We start from the raw sequence: 16,302 nt of genomic DNA, 5'->3' as shown, positions 1-16,302 counted from the left end.
GACAGTGTATAGCCAAAATAATATCAGTTCATTTCATTTTCTGTCCTGAAAACCATTCGAGAAAATGATGGAAATCATGATATAGACGGCAGTTTTAAAATTCATTTTGATTTCAAAAAATTGATCTTTTTATTGGCACATAACCAATACACATCACATGCAGGTAAAAACAAGCACAAATCACAAAAAGAAACCGAAAAAGGAATTCTATCCTCTCAATTTTTAAATAAAAAACTCAAAGTCCAAAGCGCACATTTGCAGAGAACTTTTCGCTTGAATTGGAAAAATATTCACTTTAAAAAAAATTGAACCCTTTTCATTCAATTTTCACTTCTGTTGTCGTGTTTTGGTGTTTCTATTGGTCCCACTTTATGCTCCTCCATTTTTGATAGACACATTTTGACTTCTTTTCGGGGGCATCCCTGAATAACACATGTGGTATCAAAAAAAGTTCTTTGCGTCTAGAATTTCACTAAAAAAAGAAACTTCAATAAATTTGATTCTTTGTCGAACTTTTTTGAACACTTCTTGGCAGCAATTCAAGTCATTACGTGTTCTTTCGACAACTAAAGTTAAGTTACGGCTTTTCAAATGATATCACAGGGCAAACGTTGCTTTAGAAATTAACTTCATCAAATTTTGAAGGAGAACAATTTGGCTGCGTTTCACGATTTATCCTAATATTTGATAAAAACGTTTCTCAAATTAGGTCTTGTCTGTATCATTTTAAATAATTAGCGACCTCATACCCATATGTCCTTTTCCTAGAACTTTCGAGGGTTCAAGAATACAGAAAATTGCGTTTTTGAGAAAAAAATTGAGACACAAATTCAGCCTACTGTATGTATTTTGATAAACCTTTTCAGACATTGCTTAAGGCATTATGCAGATTTATCGCCAAAAACCTCTTTGTCACAATTAGTTGTCATAATTCGCTGAATTTTAACAAATTTTGAGAAATATTGCTTGAACTGCATCCTGAAACACAAACTGAGACGAACATCATTAAAACAATATTGCGGCATCAAGACCATTTGTTTTATTTAGTCCAAAAGAAGCGATCACGAAAAACTCGATCTGGTAAAAAGCAATCATCGGCGGTGAAGCGGGAAAAGTACACAGCCAGAAAACAATTGGAAGAAGTTTACATTGACAATACGGATTACTCTTATGATGTGATCTGAGCTATCACTATTTTGGAGCTCTAAATTTATCTTTACCCTTAGGTGCTTCAGTTCTCTCTCTTCTTTACTTTTACAAAGTGGCTTGAATACTCAGATAGATAGACTGTATAAATACCTCCCCTTTTTGTTTGCGTTTCTGTGGCTGGTTTGGAACACCTTGGTAGCACTTGAGCTTTCAGTGAGCTCAGTGCCACCGCGGGTGTTTTGAACACGTGGCGGAAAGAAACATACCTACGGACCCCTTGTTTTTTTACATAACTACGCACCCCTTGATTTTTTTCGTTTATTTTTCGCTTTTTTGGATTCATAATAATCTGATTTATTGCAACTCTAACTCTGAATTTTTGAAAATAACCATTTGTTTTTTCAACTTGTCGAAAATTGGACACCTTGGTAGCTCTTGAACTTTCAGTCAACCCGTTGCCACCACAGGTATTCTGAATTACACATTAAGTCGAAGACGAAATATGAGTTCCTCTAATTTGAATAATGATCAAGCTCCCCCTGCAGACCAACAAGGAGAGGAATATTAACAACTCAAAATCGGATAATAATGGGAATAAAAATGAAAATGAATGCCCCACTCCATCATATCTGGGTCAGACACCTCCATTGAGAGGCGGGAAAAGAGCTTGTGTTGTATTAAGTCCTGATGAAAATGATGCAAAACCTGAAAATAACAAAGTTAACGAAAATGTTCCTAATTTGTATATTTCCGAAATAATTAAAAATAAATTTCAGAAGTCTGTTGCCGACATGCTTCCTGAAATAATGAAAACTGTAAAATCGGATATGGAGTCAATTAAAGCTGAGCTAAAAAACGAATTGAAAACTACCATAAGTGAAATTGTCGATGAAAAAATTGATAAACTTAAGTCGCAGTTGGAACTTAAAATAGACATTGAGCAAGAAAAAGCTAAATTGAAAACATTTATCTGAATTAGAACTGCTCGAAACTTATAACCGCCGTCATAACATTAAAATACTAGGTCTCGAACAAAATTTAGCTCTTGGCCAGAGAGAAACCTATCAAGAAACTGCCGAAATTGTACAGAAAGTTGCTCAAGAAATGAATGTACGTGTTGAAAAAAATGACATTTCAATTGCTCAAATGCTGCCATCTAATAACGGAAGACCTAAACCAGTAATTGCTAGGTTTACCCGAAGAGTGACTAAAATTGAGCTCTTAACGAAAAAGAAAAACCTGCATGGAAATTCCCTTCTAGGGAACGTAAGAATATATGAAGATGCCACAAAAGTTCGCGTAAATTTCATGAATTTGCTAAGAAACGATGAACGGATAAACAAAGCTTGGATCAGAGAGGGGACAATATTTTTTGAGTGGAAAGATAATGAGAGCATAAAAAAACATGGCCTCTATGAAGGAGCTGAATTGGTACAATACAGTTATGAAACGGTTATAAAGTGCTTTGATACAAAACTGACCAACAGAAAAAACTCGGCATACGAAAGTGAAAATAGACGTAAAAAGTTGCATAACATAAAGCCTGAGCAACAAAACTCGAACTTTGAAAACATTAAAAATTTTAAAAACAAAAATCAAAACTACAAAAAACAAAGTTACTACCCACGGATGCAATTTTACCCAGACTATCAGACTCCATGCTATCCAACAAATTCTTTTGGCTTCCAAAATCCTCGATTTTAGCCAGATTTTAAATATTCTTCAAATAAATGTACGATTTCTCAAAAAGCATTTCTCAGACCTAGAGGCTTTAATTTTAAGTCTTGAATCTAAACCAGATATTCTATGCCTGAGTGAACATGGTTAAGTGAAAATGACGAACCGTCAAATTATGTTATACCTGGCTTTAATAACTGGGCAATAAGAAATAGAAATTCACGAGGAGGTGGAATTATGATTCAATGTAACAATGCCTTAAACATTGTGAAAGAAATTCCTAATCCTTTTAATGAAGCGTTGCACTTAAATCTAGATATGCAAATTTCAACTTCAAACTCATGGCTTTATATAACCATCCACGATACAACAAAATGACCTTCATAGAAACCCTTGATAAATTTTTAGAAAATGAAAATAGCCCAAATACCCAAACAATAATATGTGGTGACTTCAATATTGACGTTGAGAATAAAAACCTAATTGTAGATACGTATTTAAATAAAATCGCCGCTAACGGTTTTGAATTTTTGTGCGATAATCCAACAAGGGTGACAGAAACATCATCAAGCTCTTTAGATAATTTTCTATTTAAAAACATTAAAGGAGAAGGGCAACTTCTTCAACACCAAAATTTTAGTGACCACTATCCAGTTGAATTCAAGTTGAAATTTTACAAAACAACGACAAATAATGAAAAAGTGTATAGATACAAAATTCTTAAATTGTCCGGAATGAGCGAAAAAATATGTCAATGACTTGAATTAACATCTGAAAAATAACGAACAATCAATTTTCGTCAAAGCAATGTAAACGAAGCCTTTGATATTTTTATTAGACTTTTCTTAGAGGTGACAGATGTCTATGCACCAATGACAATCAGTAAAACGAAAAGTAAATATCCACAATGGTTTTGTAACAAACTGAAAAACTTAAAAACAAAACGAAACAAAGCTCACCGAAAATGGAAAGAGAACCAATGTGAACGCTTGCTGCTTTCACGAAAGCGAGGGATAACCTTAAAAACGAAATCATAACAACCAAAAAACAATTTTATCATAATAAGTTTGGCAAAAGTATTGGCAATTAAAGACAAACATTCAAACTTCTTAATGAACTCAAGGGGAAAACAAATGCTTCTGAGACTTTTCCTTTTCTAGCCAGTTGTCAGAAAAATACCGAGGAACCCAGCCAGGTAGATAATGCAAAATCTTTCATTGACTTCTTTATCAATATTGGTTCAAACTTAACAAAACACCTAAAAAAGAATACCACACCCAGATTAAAAAGCAATGCGTATTCCATGTTTTTATATAAAACAAATTCGTCTGAAATTCAGAAAATCATGCAAGGCTTAGACAACAAGTAATCGTCAGGGGACAACAATCTCAGCAATGTTTTAATCAAAACTTCTGTTTAGGTAACAGCAGTTTACTTAGAATGCCTAATAAATCTTTCTTTCAGTACAGGCGTTTTTCCCGATGCACTATCGAATGCTAAGGTTTTCCCGCTTTATAAAGAAGGCTCCAAAGCTGATGCAAATAATTTTAGGCCAATATCCATTTTAAATGTATGGAGCAAAATTTTTGAAAGTCATGTACAACCGACTATATTAATTCATGGAATGTTTTAATCTATTGCATATTAACCAGTTTTGTTTTGGAACAAAACACAGCACTATTGATGCATTGGTTCAACTAACAGAAAAAACACGCCGAAATCAGATCAAAAACATAATCAGTCTTTTCCTAGACCTCAAAAGGGCGTTTGATACAATAAACCATGACATCTTAATAAGTAAATTGAAATTGTATCGGATACGAGGAACGCGTCTGTCTTGGTTTAAACCGTATCTTGGGAACAGAATGCAAAAAGTAGAATTTAATGGAATAAGCTCCTCTTGGAAAAGAGTAAAATGTGGTGTTCCCCGGGGCTCAACATTATGGCCTCTACTACTCATAATTTACATAAATGACCTGCTGAACGTCTGTAAAGACGTTGAAATTTTGTTGGCAGATGATACTAATATAGAAGCAATTGGTTGTTCTATTAACGACGTAGTATCAGATCTTAAAAACATAAATGATTGGTTAACTGAAAACATGCTTGTTTTAAACCTTGAAAAAACCATTCAATTGAACATTAAAACGGATAATTTGAACCCACGCTTCGAGTTAAATAACCAATATACAAAAGTTGACAATACATTTAAATATCTTGGTGTACGTTTGGACTCAAAACTAACTTTTAAAACTCACATTTCTCATGTTGTGAAAAAGCTTAGCAAGCAGTGTGGAATTATTTCGAAACTCAGACACTATGTTCCCAGAAGTAAATTATTAAACTATTACAATACAAATGTAAATTCAAGATTTCAATATGGCAGACTTGTCTACGGATGTTGCGGCTATTCCTCACTCTTTCCCATTTTTGGATTACAAAAGAAAATTTTGAAAATATTACACTTCCAAAAAAAGCGGGACGGTTGCAATGACCTGTTTATAAACAATACACAATACAATACTCTTTGTTTACGAATTGCATTTATATGAATTGCTCAAATTTGTTCTCAAATCTCTAAATGGACATCATTGTATTAGGTTTTGCAACGATGTTTCCAAAACAAATTGAAGGTGTTAATACACGAAATAGTACATTGAATTTGCTTAATATTCCGTTAAAAAAAATAAAAATGAGAGAAACTCAGTTCAATTTAGAGGTTCTGTTCTATATAATAAGTTTAGATTAATTGGAGTGTTACCTGATAATATACAAAATGTCACTAGGAACAACCTTTCTGATATTTGTCACAAATTGAAATATTTTTATATCTGTAATAATTTTGAACTTGTTGAAAATGTTTATGGCAAGCGCTCCAAATAATCGATCTTCCTTAATTTTGTCTTTTGTTCTGTCATGAGTATTACTGTCTTGAGTTATGCAAAGTATATTATTGTCTTGTGCTACCATCATGAGAGGGTGATCTGAAAAGAGGAACTTGATGTCCCAGTTGATCATCCTTGCTTTATTGTATTTATACGAAAAAGCTAAATAAATCTTTCTCTCTCTCTCTCTCATATCACTGAAATTAAGTATAAAAACAAATGTAAGTCTAAGAGTAGAAAAAGTTGTGTATTTTAGACATAGCATGGTCAAGAGGCAAGGTTGACTGGAAAACTGCCAAAAAGAACTGGTTTATCATTGAGTGCGTCTCTTCGCAAACTTGAGGTGTGAAAAAATCAAAAAAAACTTTTCTAGGTTATTCTCAGCTCGATCAACTATTCTTCAATATTGACTTTGTTTTTGGCTTAAATTTGTTAACTTTAAATCTGTTAAATTTGTTTATCAGCTAAAATGTAATCAATAAATGGACAATAAAACTGTCGACGTTAGTTTATCTATGCACCATCATCTACTCAGTAGACTATGATTAGGATGAGCCAACTGCGTTTAGAATTGGAAAACTTTTTTCAAGAAATTTTGCTAATTGTTGTTCTTGTCTTTTTATTTATAGCAAAAATAATTTAATAGCTCTTTCCCCTTTTCCTTGCACTGAAGTCACTTGAAGCATTCGAATAAATAAGCAAATTTATATTTGAAAAAAGACAGCTTTTTAGTCGGTGGTTCCTGTTGTTGCTCTCAACTATCACAAATTCAGTCAATTATGTGCACTTTCAATCAAGTCAGTCTTCCATTTGAACATGGGGTCACGGTTTCCAGGTTTAGAGTAGCTGGTTATGGACAGTTTAAAAAAATAACATAATTTCAGCTTTTGACCTATTTGTATCTTAATTCAAAAAGATAAAATAAAATTCTTATACGCTTTCTGTTGAGTTAAATATTCTCTAAAATAGAAGTTTAATTTTATGAAGAAAATCTTTTCATTTAAAAAACCAGAAACCAGAAAAGTTTGTCGGGATATTTCAATTCTACTGGTCATTTCCACGTTCTCTGGAAAAACTATTTAGCTCAGTATTCCTGTACATAAGGATTACACAGTTTTTCACTTGGATCCCGTTAGTGGAGAAAAATAGAGAAATTAATTACAAGGTCCTGTTTATTGTTAAAAATAATTTAAGGGTGCAAAAAGGAAGAAGCTAAATAGCTTTCTTCAATTTCATAAAATTTTGGCATTCTCCCATGTTATATAAAACCGTTTTCTATTGCTTATATCGGCAACAAAACGTAAAAATATTTAAAAAAATGTACTAACAGGAAGAAAAAAAACTCATGAAAAGTTAAAAAAAGTGTTTGCTTTTCATGTTTTTGTGTTTTGTTTGTCAGAAAATTTGTTTTTCAGATAGATATGAAACTTTTACTACGATTGATTTTTCAAGCAAATTCAACCAATGTAGTTTTTTAAATAAATTTGATACTTTCATTAAGCCTATACATATAATTAATAATTCATTTACCCCCCCCCCCCCCCTGAAATCACTCCTCTCAACCCCCAATACTTATTCTTTCTCGTTTTCCTGTCTCCTTCCAATTTTTAAATGCCACCTATTCAATCTAAAATTTGTAATTTTTTAAGCAAACCAAAATTAGCTTCCTAGGGTTGCAAAAAGATGTTTCTCTTTTCACTCTAAGATCCCTAATTAAAACGTGAAAATTTGACTGCAGAAAAAAACCGGCCTTGCATGTACACATTCCGCCATTTTGAACAAATGTTTGGACAAAGAGTTTAATATTTTACAGCCACAATAGTTGCATGGATGGACATAAACAAAGAATTACTTCGTAATGGAAAGTTGCTCAGGTATTTCACTGAGGTATTTTGGAAAGTTACTTAGGGAAGGTACTCAAACCTTCCCCCTTTTTCTCAGTTTAAATTACATAAAAATTGTCAGTTTCTGATAAGCTTGCAAAACAAAAATCTTATTAGTAGGGGAAGTAGGGCAAAATACAACTTATTCAGATGACACGCTTATAGCATGTTCATGCGTTTTTAGCTTTGTGTATATTCTTCTGTGAAGATTTTATCACATGCAGTTTGTCTACATTTTTTACATGAATTTTCCAAAAAAAAAAATAGTTAGTGGCCTCTCCCTGGCCAATTTTGTCGAAAAGCTTTCCAATGCGTGCAACTCTAGTCAAACTAAAGAGCGCCTATTAAATCAGTGAATGAATTTTGTTCCTGCAGTTGTATGGCATTTATGAACGCTATCATTTTTCTCATCGTATAAATCTTATTGAACAATTATCTTAGATTGTTAGCACAACCACTTTGCAGTTTTCTGCCATTAAAAAACTGAACATAACAGAAAAAATCAAAACTGGAGTTGCTGCAAAACCCAAAACGAACACAAAAGGTCGAATCATCCGTTTTCTTGCAGAAAAGAAATAGATGTAACAAATTATTTCGTTATTGCTAACTGAGTTCAAAAAATAGCAACCAAATCAAACCTAATTCACTTGAATACAAGAAATTTATTTTTTTAAATTATTGATTGACAGAAATCCCTGATCAATGGGTGATAATTGAGAAAACTTAGCAAAGAATCAATGTAAACTAGAAGATTTTACACTAAATGGGCGGTTGAAAGCAATGCGAAAGAAAAACTTCATTAGCGATGCCAATTTGTACCATTTCTTTGTCATATCAGTGGTTACGCTTTGGTTACTAACTATTCGATTGTTAAACTGTTACATTTTGGTTATTAATCATTCCAACTTAATAATTTTTGAAAAAAATCCCTCAGTTAAAACAAAATTTCAAAGTTTTTCAAAAAAAATCATAAGGGGTGAAAGCCGCCGACATCAAACGTGTGGAAAAGAGATTAGAATCAATAGACTTGTCGCCAGTTTACGCACACTTAGAGTGCGAAAAAGGCCGACATATATACTAGCGTTTGAGCGTGTCAGAGTTTTTTTGCACTGGCCTATTTTCCTGATCTTAACAGATGTGTGCGGAAGACGGCGATCATGCTGAGTATATATACTCAGTACCATGTGTTTTAGTAGTGTAATGTCGTATGCGCCAAACTCTGTTAAACGAGTTCAAAGGATCGCAACAAAAGGAAACCTAATTCACTTGAATGGAAGAAAGTTAATTTAAAAAAAAACGATTGGCAGAAATCACTGATCAAGGGTTGAGAACTGAGAAAAATGAGCACATAATCAATGTAGCCCAGAAAATGATTTTACACTAAAAGGATGGTTAAGAGCAATGTGAAAGAAAAATTTTGTTTAACGATGCAAGAAAATACAAACGACAACTGGTGAATTACAACCCAATGAATTGAGTACAACGAAGGATTGTCTGTTAATTTCAATGGAAAAAACTTTCTTTTAGCCATCAAAAGTAAATAACCCTATAAGCAAAAATTATTAAAGAATCAGAATCCTTTTTTAGGGGAGAATTAGGGATTTCAAATTCATCAACATCAATAACAAACTGATATGCATCCGTTATCATTATGTGTTTCTATGCAACCAAAATCCAATTGAGGAAAAGCAATAAGAGAAAGTGACCAGAGAAAAAAGAAAATTGAAAAATTAATTTAAATTTAATAGATGGCTGGTACCATTAGAAGGTCAAAAAAGACTGTCATCGTCAGATCACGAATTCAGTATTAATTGAAAGTAATAAGTCATTCAGTAATAACTTGAACAATTAAATACAACTTGACAAGCAGAACTTGATTTGAACTGCAGACAGGTAATTTTCAAAAACTATCTGGAATGACGTACAAAACTATCTATTAGAACTTGAGGAATGACACAATTTGAAGGAAACGGATGAAGAGGAAAATCGTACAATCCATTTTGAAAGTGCTCCACAAGGTGAAACTCCAAAACTGTTATTCCCACAGTACCACGAAATAAATGCTAACCCGACTCAGTGGCTTTCAACGTGAAAAACAAAGTGAGAACGATAGATACAGGAACCCCTGCAGACATACGAAAAAGAAAAAACTAATAAATTTTTTAAAGCCTGTTAACAATCTTTCGAAGCACTATTTACAATTTGGGACGTTCAAACAATTAATCTACACAGACCTTTAACCACCAACATTGTTTTCCTTGAAATATCAGATACAATCTATAATAATAAAAAGGAACGGGAGCAAATTATCAAGAACTTGTTAAACAACCCGAATTAATTCTGACATCAGAAAAAAAGAAAGACTCATCTAATATTGAATTGTCTCATATTAGTAAGAGAGCTCATAGATTAACAGTTTAATCAAGAAAATTGCCGGCAAAAGCGCAGCAAAAGTAGATTGAGCATCTCAAAAAAGGCAAAAAGAGATTAGATTTGATTACAACTTAAACTTTAAAACTTGAATAAATTTTCGATGCGGAACATTTCAGAACTGGCACACTTTTGGGCAGAAAACACATATCAGAATTACCCAAAACCAAAAACTTTTCGCAGAGAGCCCAAACTTGCAAAACAGCACAAGAACGGTAAAAACTCTAAACTGCAAAAAAGACAAAAAAATTAAAGCAACATTGCATTTTTAAGTCCAATTAATAATTTGCTCGAAAACGCATGGAGAACAATATGCGTTTAAAAATTAAGAATGATCATCATAACTCTTCTCAGAGTGTAAAAAGAGACAGCAAGCCAAAACAATCTCAACTCTTCAAACTGCAAAAATATAAAAGATAAGAATTCTATTTGAAAAAAAAAACAAAGCCTTTCATAAAAAAAATAAACGAAAAAATTGTTGTTGGTGGTGTCGGTGGTACTAAGCTGATTTTTTGGGTCTGTGGGCATGGTAGTGAGCGGGAGTGAATGTTTTTCAAATTTTTGTTTTCTTAGATTTGAGTTCTACCGTTAAGGAGATTTTTCAAATGGCACCATTCATATTTTTCTAGAATGCGTAGAAAAGTTTCCGATTTCAACATTACCTGTATTGAAGGATCACTTTTGGGAACTCTGGACTGGCTAACACATGATTGAAGACCCCAGGAATCCTGTTCTCGAGTATTGTATGCTTAAGACATTCGTTCAAATTTACAAATTCGTCAGGTTTTACAATCGCTTCCGTCACTAGTCGCTTCACACAGTCAGGTACAATTGAAATTTTGGGTTTCATTGGATAAGGACGCTCAATTTCCTCCTCTTCTTCTTGTTCACGTTCAAGTTCACGTTCTTGCTCTTCATCAAACAAATCAGAGAACACTTTTTTGTCGTTGGCAACATCACGGCATCTTTTCAAGAGTTTTTGCTTAAACTCTTTTTGAAGGTTCGGACATTGTAGATTTTCGATTCGCTGTGAAACCAAGTCCGGCAGAGTATTTTTGGTTCTATTTTTTCCATAAATCTGGGAAAGTGAAGTAATTTCATGATGGACAATATCGTTTCCGAATCTGGCTAAAGACTGGTTGCCAACACCATCCAAAGTACTGGATTGGTAGCTGCATAGTTTGTGAAGTTGATCTGTCGCTTGATTAGCCCAGTGGACAATTCCATCCCGAACTTGATTTTGGCTATTCTTGAAAGCCCATGCGATAACTTTTCCTACTTGTGAAACTTTTGAGCTCCCAGAAATGGATTGAATCTCGTTGTCAACTTCAGACGAGGCAAAGAATGAGAGACTGTGCCCGCTGCCCAGAAGTCGCATCCTCATACACGCTTGGGCTAACTTGTCTTTTGACAGACATGTTCCTAGAGTGACGGCAGCTCGGGTGCCACTTGGGAATTGAAGGTCTGTTCCTCGAGTATGGACATCGTCGAGGTACACAACGCACGATTCTAGCTTTCCAGCGAAGGGCGACAAATGATAGGGAGTGACAAATCCTCTACGGTCAAGAACTACCAAGTTGTCTTCATCATCGAAATATACTCCTGCGCTGATTTCGTTTTCAGGAATTTTATCAAGCCATAGAGATACAAACTTTTTATTGGCTTCAAGAATTATAGCACCTGGATCAAGAATTACTTTTATTTGACCCATGTGGTGATATTGATTGTTTGTGTTTACACTGATGACCATGTCAAGAATATCATAGCTACTTGCTCCGCTGTTTATGCTATAGTAATTTTGGTTCTCTTTTCTTAGAATATTGTTTATTACCAACGCATTTGTCTCTTCTAATTCGGGCAAATCGCACTGCTCAATTGTCAAAGGCAACAGCAACTGGGTTTCGTTGGTTCCACTGAACCCAGTAACTGGCAGTTCTCCTTGGCGGCACAGATCCCAACCATTGGCACTCAGTTTTTGCCGAAATTGTCGCGCTTCTTGTGGATAAACAAAAGTTTCCAGCCAATAGTCAACAACCAAAATGTGTCTATAAAGCAATCCGTACAGAGTACCCAACTGAACCACGTCTGATGGGTTGACACTGCTGAAGCTCCGCAGTTCTTTTGGAATGTGGCATCTGTCACACATCGAGATCCACTTGGCATAAATGGAAGTTGCAATGCTCGGTTGTAGTTGTGAAAGTTTCAACAACACTTTTTGGAAGCCTTCTTTAGGCACTCCTTGGTAATAATACGTCAATTGGGTCAGAGTCAAGGCAACGTCCGGATGTCCAAAGTCAGTTTTGTCTACGGCAATATCTTTTGCTCTGAATGGAACCGCCATCTTTCGGTGCTTTCCGATGCCATAATTGACTCTATGTCGAAGAGTTAAGCAATGCTGCAGGATCTTCAAGCCAAAGAGACCTCGAAGTATGAACAATGTTGGAGGAATCTCTACACCACCCAATTCCCTCTCGAGACGCGAGCCCTGATCATTTTCTAGTTCTTCGGAAAACACAAATTTCTGCACGTAACTTTTCTGTACTGGAGTCAAGGGCCACAAATCGGAGTCAGTTTTACCCTCAATGAAATCGGCAACAACCAGTTTGCTTATAACGTTAAATGACTGCTCATTTTTGCTCAGCAATCGAAACAAATTAAACTGATGCTGATTTTTGTCTGTTTTCAACTGATGCAAAATGAAGTTCGGGCCACACTCTGCCGCAATTGTTCCAGAATGTTCATTTAGTGACTTGAGAACACTTTGGATAACTTTCCAGCGTTCATTGTTCCCATCCAGTGGCATCTGGGATCCCAATGTGTAAACAAGTTGTCTTTTCACAGACAAAATATCGTCACTTTCGTCCAAGATACTTCGAACGTTTTGTTCGTAAACAGTTGAAAAATTTCGGAAGCTTTCAATTTTTGGGCTGCTTTCAGAAATAAACATTTCAATAGTTTTCAATTTCATTGACATGATCTGCTCTGGTGTGCTCACAATAAACCCTCTGCGTTTCTTCAAAGCCAAAATTTCTTCAGAAAGTTTGTCGACATCATTTGCGCGAAGTTGCAGGTCCCTGCAAAAGGGGAGTTGCAGGAGTGCCAAGTTAAGTATTCCTCCCATTTTTGCAGCCAAATAGTTACAGTTAAGAGGATACAATGAACCCAGTACAATAACTTGTGGGCATACGTTATGTTTGAGAGAAACTGTGCAAATGAGCATTGGTACAATTACACTCGATTTGCCCTCGCCCATATTCAATTGCATCACTGCATTTTTGATGCACTCTGGTAAAACCAGCATCTGCAATGCAATTTTTACCTGCACAGGACGAATTAAAAAGTTGCCTTCGGCTTCAAGCATCAGCCACTCAACATAATCACGAGGAACCCAGTTACTATGACCCTGGTTACCCCACTCACGCTCTAGATGAACTAGGTGTTTGTTTCTCAGATGCTGTAAACATCTTCGCAGACGCTGTTGTTCAGTCCGACGAACTAAAAGAGCTCCCAGAAGAAGGCGCCAGTCGTTTTGGGCATTTGACGGCAGATATAACAGCAGAGGAACTAATGCTAAGGGAGATAGTCTCAGTAACAATCCACTTTCAAACAAAGCAGACGCAACGCATTGCCTCTTGTCTGGAATCAGAATCTTCATCAATTCATTCTCAGTTTCCTCTGCCTTTGAGTTTGTTCTGCTCAATTCAGTAGAAATCATTGGTTCGTTGGGAAGTATTTTCTTTCCTTTTTGCCAATGATTATCTCGATAGGATTTCCAACTGCGTTCCAATCGATTTTTGAAGTCAGCGCTGACTGCATCACCAGAACCGAAACATTCGCTTAATTCTTTGAAAGCAGTTCCATGCGCATATCGTATTCCTTGCCTTCGGGCATTACTCCGCTTGCGAATTGAGGTTTTGCTGTTGGATATTCTAACAAACGGCTCGATCAATTCATCGAAATTGTCAGGAACATCCTGTATTTGGTATGCCTGATGTATTTCCAGTCCATGACTGCTTTTAACGTTCCTGTTATACGAGTTAAAATCTCCAACCCTAATCGTTCTTTGAGAACCTGCGTGCCTACAGATGCATACTGCAACACATGCATCAACTTTTTTAAGAAACTCAAAAAGTTTTTTGTTAGTGTATCTAGTATAAAAGAGCTTCGATAGTTCACTCACAGTAACCTCTACCTCCAGAAGTTCGAAACTTCCCGACAGTTTACATTCAGTTCCCGGCCATTGGTCCCACGCGGCATCAACAGCGCGTTTTTTCTCATCTCTGTAGAGCAAGTCGTATTTCTTCCGAGCTGCAGCCTCTTCTGCTTCAAATTCATATTTAGCGTTCCTGTTATCAAGCTTTTTGATCCAGCTGTTCAAGTACAATTCGAATGGTTTCACTAATCCTTCAATATACTGAACAACCTCACTCAATTCAACATCGTCATTTGGTAGGTCTTCGTATTCCGTGTACTTAGGAGGGTTAATATCCTGGAACAACTCGGAATGCTTGGAAATCACGAAGAATGGAGCCATATCGTCGAGTCCCATTTTTCCTTCGAATGCCCAAAACGACATCAAAGTGAACAACCATTCTCTTGTTTCTTCGCCTCGCCGTGCAATATCGTACAGGTCCAGCAAACTTTCGTACTTCACATTCACAGTCTTTAAGACTTCCAGACCTGGAAACGAAACCAACTTCGACTGACCACGGCCCAAAAGCATGGATTGAGACTTGGCCCAACTAGATAAGGAATGAGATGAGCTGTACAAAGATTCTGAAACGTCTATGTCAAACAGTGTCGCGATGATCCGAACGTTTTTCAGCACGCATTCGCTTTTCAGTACTACATGAGGGTTTGTTACACGAAATGAGTAGCTCAAATCATTTGGAAGATTGAAAGGATTGACGTGATTTTTCAAACGATTGTATGACAACATCTGCAACCAAAATGAATTGGTTCCATAGACAGATGATAATTCACCACCAACTTGATTATTCACGTTCATAAACTGGAGTTTCTGGCTCTGATGACAAATGTCAGTGCAGGCGAAGGAAAGAGTTTCCAAAGTGCATAGAGAATACTGTGGAACTTTTGGATATATTTCCTTTTCGACCTTTATACCATCAATCAATAGAGATCTTACAGGGCAACAATTCTTCAGTTGCGCAAGTATTTGGATAGCTCTTTGGTCAAGGGGCTTGTAAGAGAGACTTCGACCTCCTCTTGCGGTGTACAAAGCCATCTCGAACCCTGTCAATTTTGTAAACGGATCCTCCACAGGAAAAGAGGTCTTTGCATGTAACAAGGCCAGAAATAAATTGGCAACTTGGCTCGCGGGAGGGGAAAGCTGGCACAAATTTTCGTCTAGAGAGTACACAAAAAATGAAGGGAAATAAAATTTTGTCAAGTTTATGTGAATGCTGGCATGATTGAACTGCAAGCGTTCATCGAGATCCCCGTGAGGAATTATCATTTTTTTAGACGTTTCAGACTCAAGAACTAAGCAACTTTCGAGGCCTATAAGAGTTCCGATAGAATGGGAATGCGCGATTCTAAATGTTGGAAATTCGACAGAAAATACTTCATTTTCTGGTTTTTGGGCGATAAACGAGAGCCTGTGCCGAGGAACAGAAATTGAAATGTTTGAACTCTCCCGCAGCAAGAAGAAATGAATGTGTTCCTCTTTTTCAATGCGATTGAAAATCTCGGTCGTCAATTTGCGCACAGTTTTGCTTTGCATTCCAAGCATAACTGACTGGTCCTGTTCGCGAAACAGATTCCAAAAACCATTTTCAATTTTTTTCATTTCATACCTCTGGAGTTCATTGGTCTGTTTTTCGCACAGTCTCTTCTCGTGGAATTCAATTTTGCTGCTTCTGTCAGAGCACGTTTTTTGAAGCAACCAATGACTGTACTCCCCCAACTCGTGCGGTATGTCTTTTTCGAGAACTGCTTTCGGCAAATAGAAGAACGTCTCAGAATGAGTCTTCTTAATAATCAACAGACAAGATTTGTCAATCATTTGGAGTTCGTAGACGCAACCCTCAATTTTATTCACGGTTACGTAACTCTTAGGACACTGACCAGGAGCTACGGTCATGTTAACAGGTCCAAACAGTCTTTTATAACATTCATGAGATGTTATGTCTGAGGGTAGACGGCAAACAGGGCCATTGTTTACCAAAAATGCCCCCGTTAAGATGTTCAGACACATGTGGGACCCAAGCGATAAGTCTTTCTTCATCCAAGGGCTTGCCTCGGGAACAAAATTCCAC

At 36.0% G+C, this 16,302-nt stretch overlaps 1 protein-coding gene across 2 annotated transcripts in view; it reads right to left on the bottom strand.

Annotated features, from left to right (window-relative positions):
* The window catches only part of LOC142337127 (uncharacterized), a 46,828-nt gene extending 32,170 nt beyond the window's left edge, over positions 1 to 14,658 (bottom strand). For both annotated transcript variants that reach the window (XM_075386224.1, XM_075386225.1), the window contains exon 1: positions 10,687 to 14,658. In XM_075386224.1, the coding sequence (XP_075242339.1) occupies positions 10,687 to 14,600 (3,914 nt within the window). In that variant the 5' untranslated portion in view covers positions 14,601 to 14,658. The remainder of the gene's footprint in view (positions 1 to 10,686) is intronic.
* Between the last annotated feature and the right edge of the window lie 1,644 nt (positions 14,659 to 16,302).

Source organism: Convolutriloba macropyga, chromosome 3 (genome assembly GCF_964194025.1).
Source record: "Convolutriloba macropyga chromosome 3, txConMacr16.3, whole genome shotgun sequence".
NCBI classification, from domain to species: domain Eukaryota; kingdom Metazoa; phylum Xenacoelomorpha; order Acoela; family Convolutidae; genus Convolutriloba; species Convolutriloba macropyga.
The sequence above is the reverse complement of the archived record's forward strand: the minus strand, read 5'-3'. Positions and strand labels throughout refer to the sequence as shown.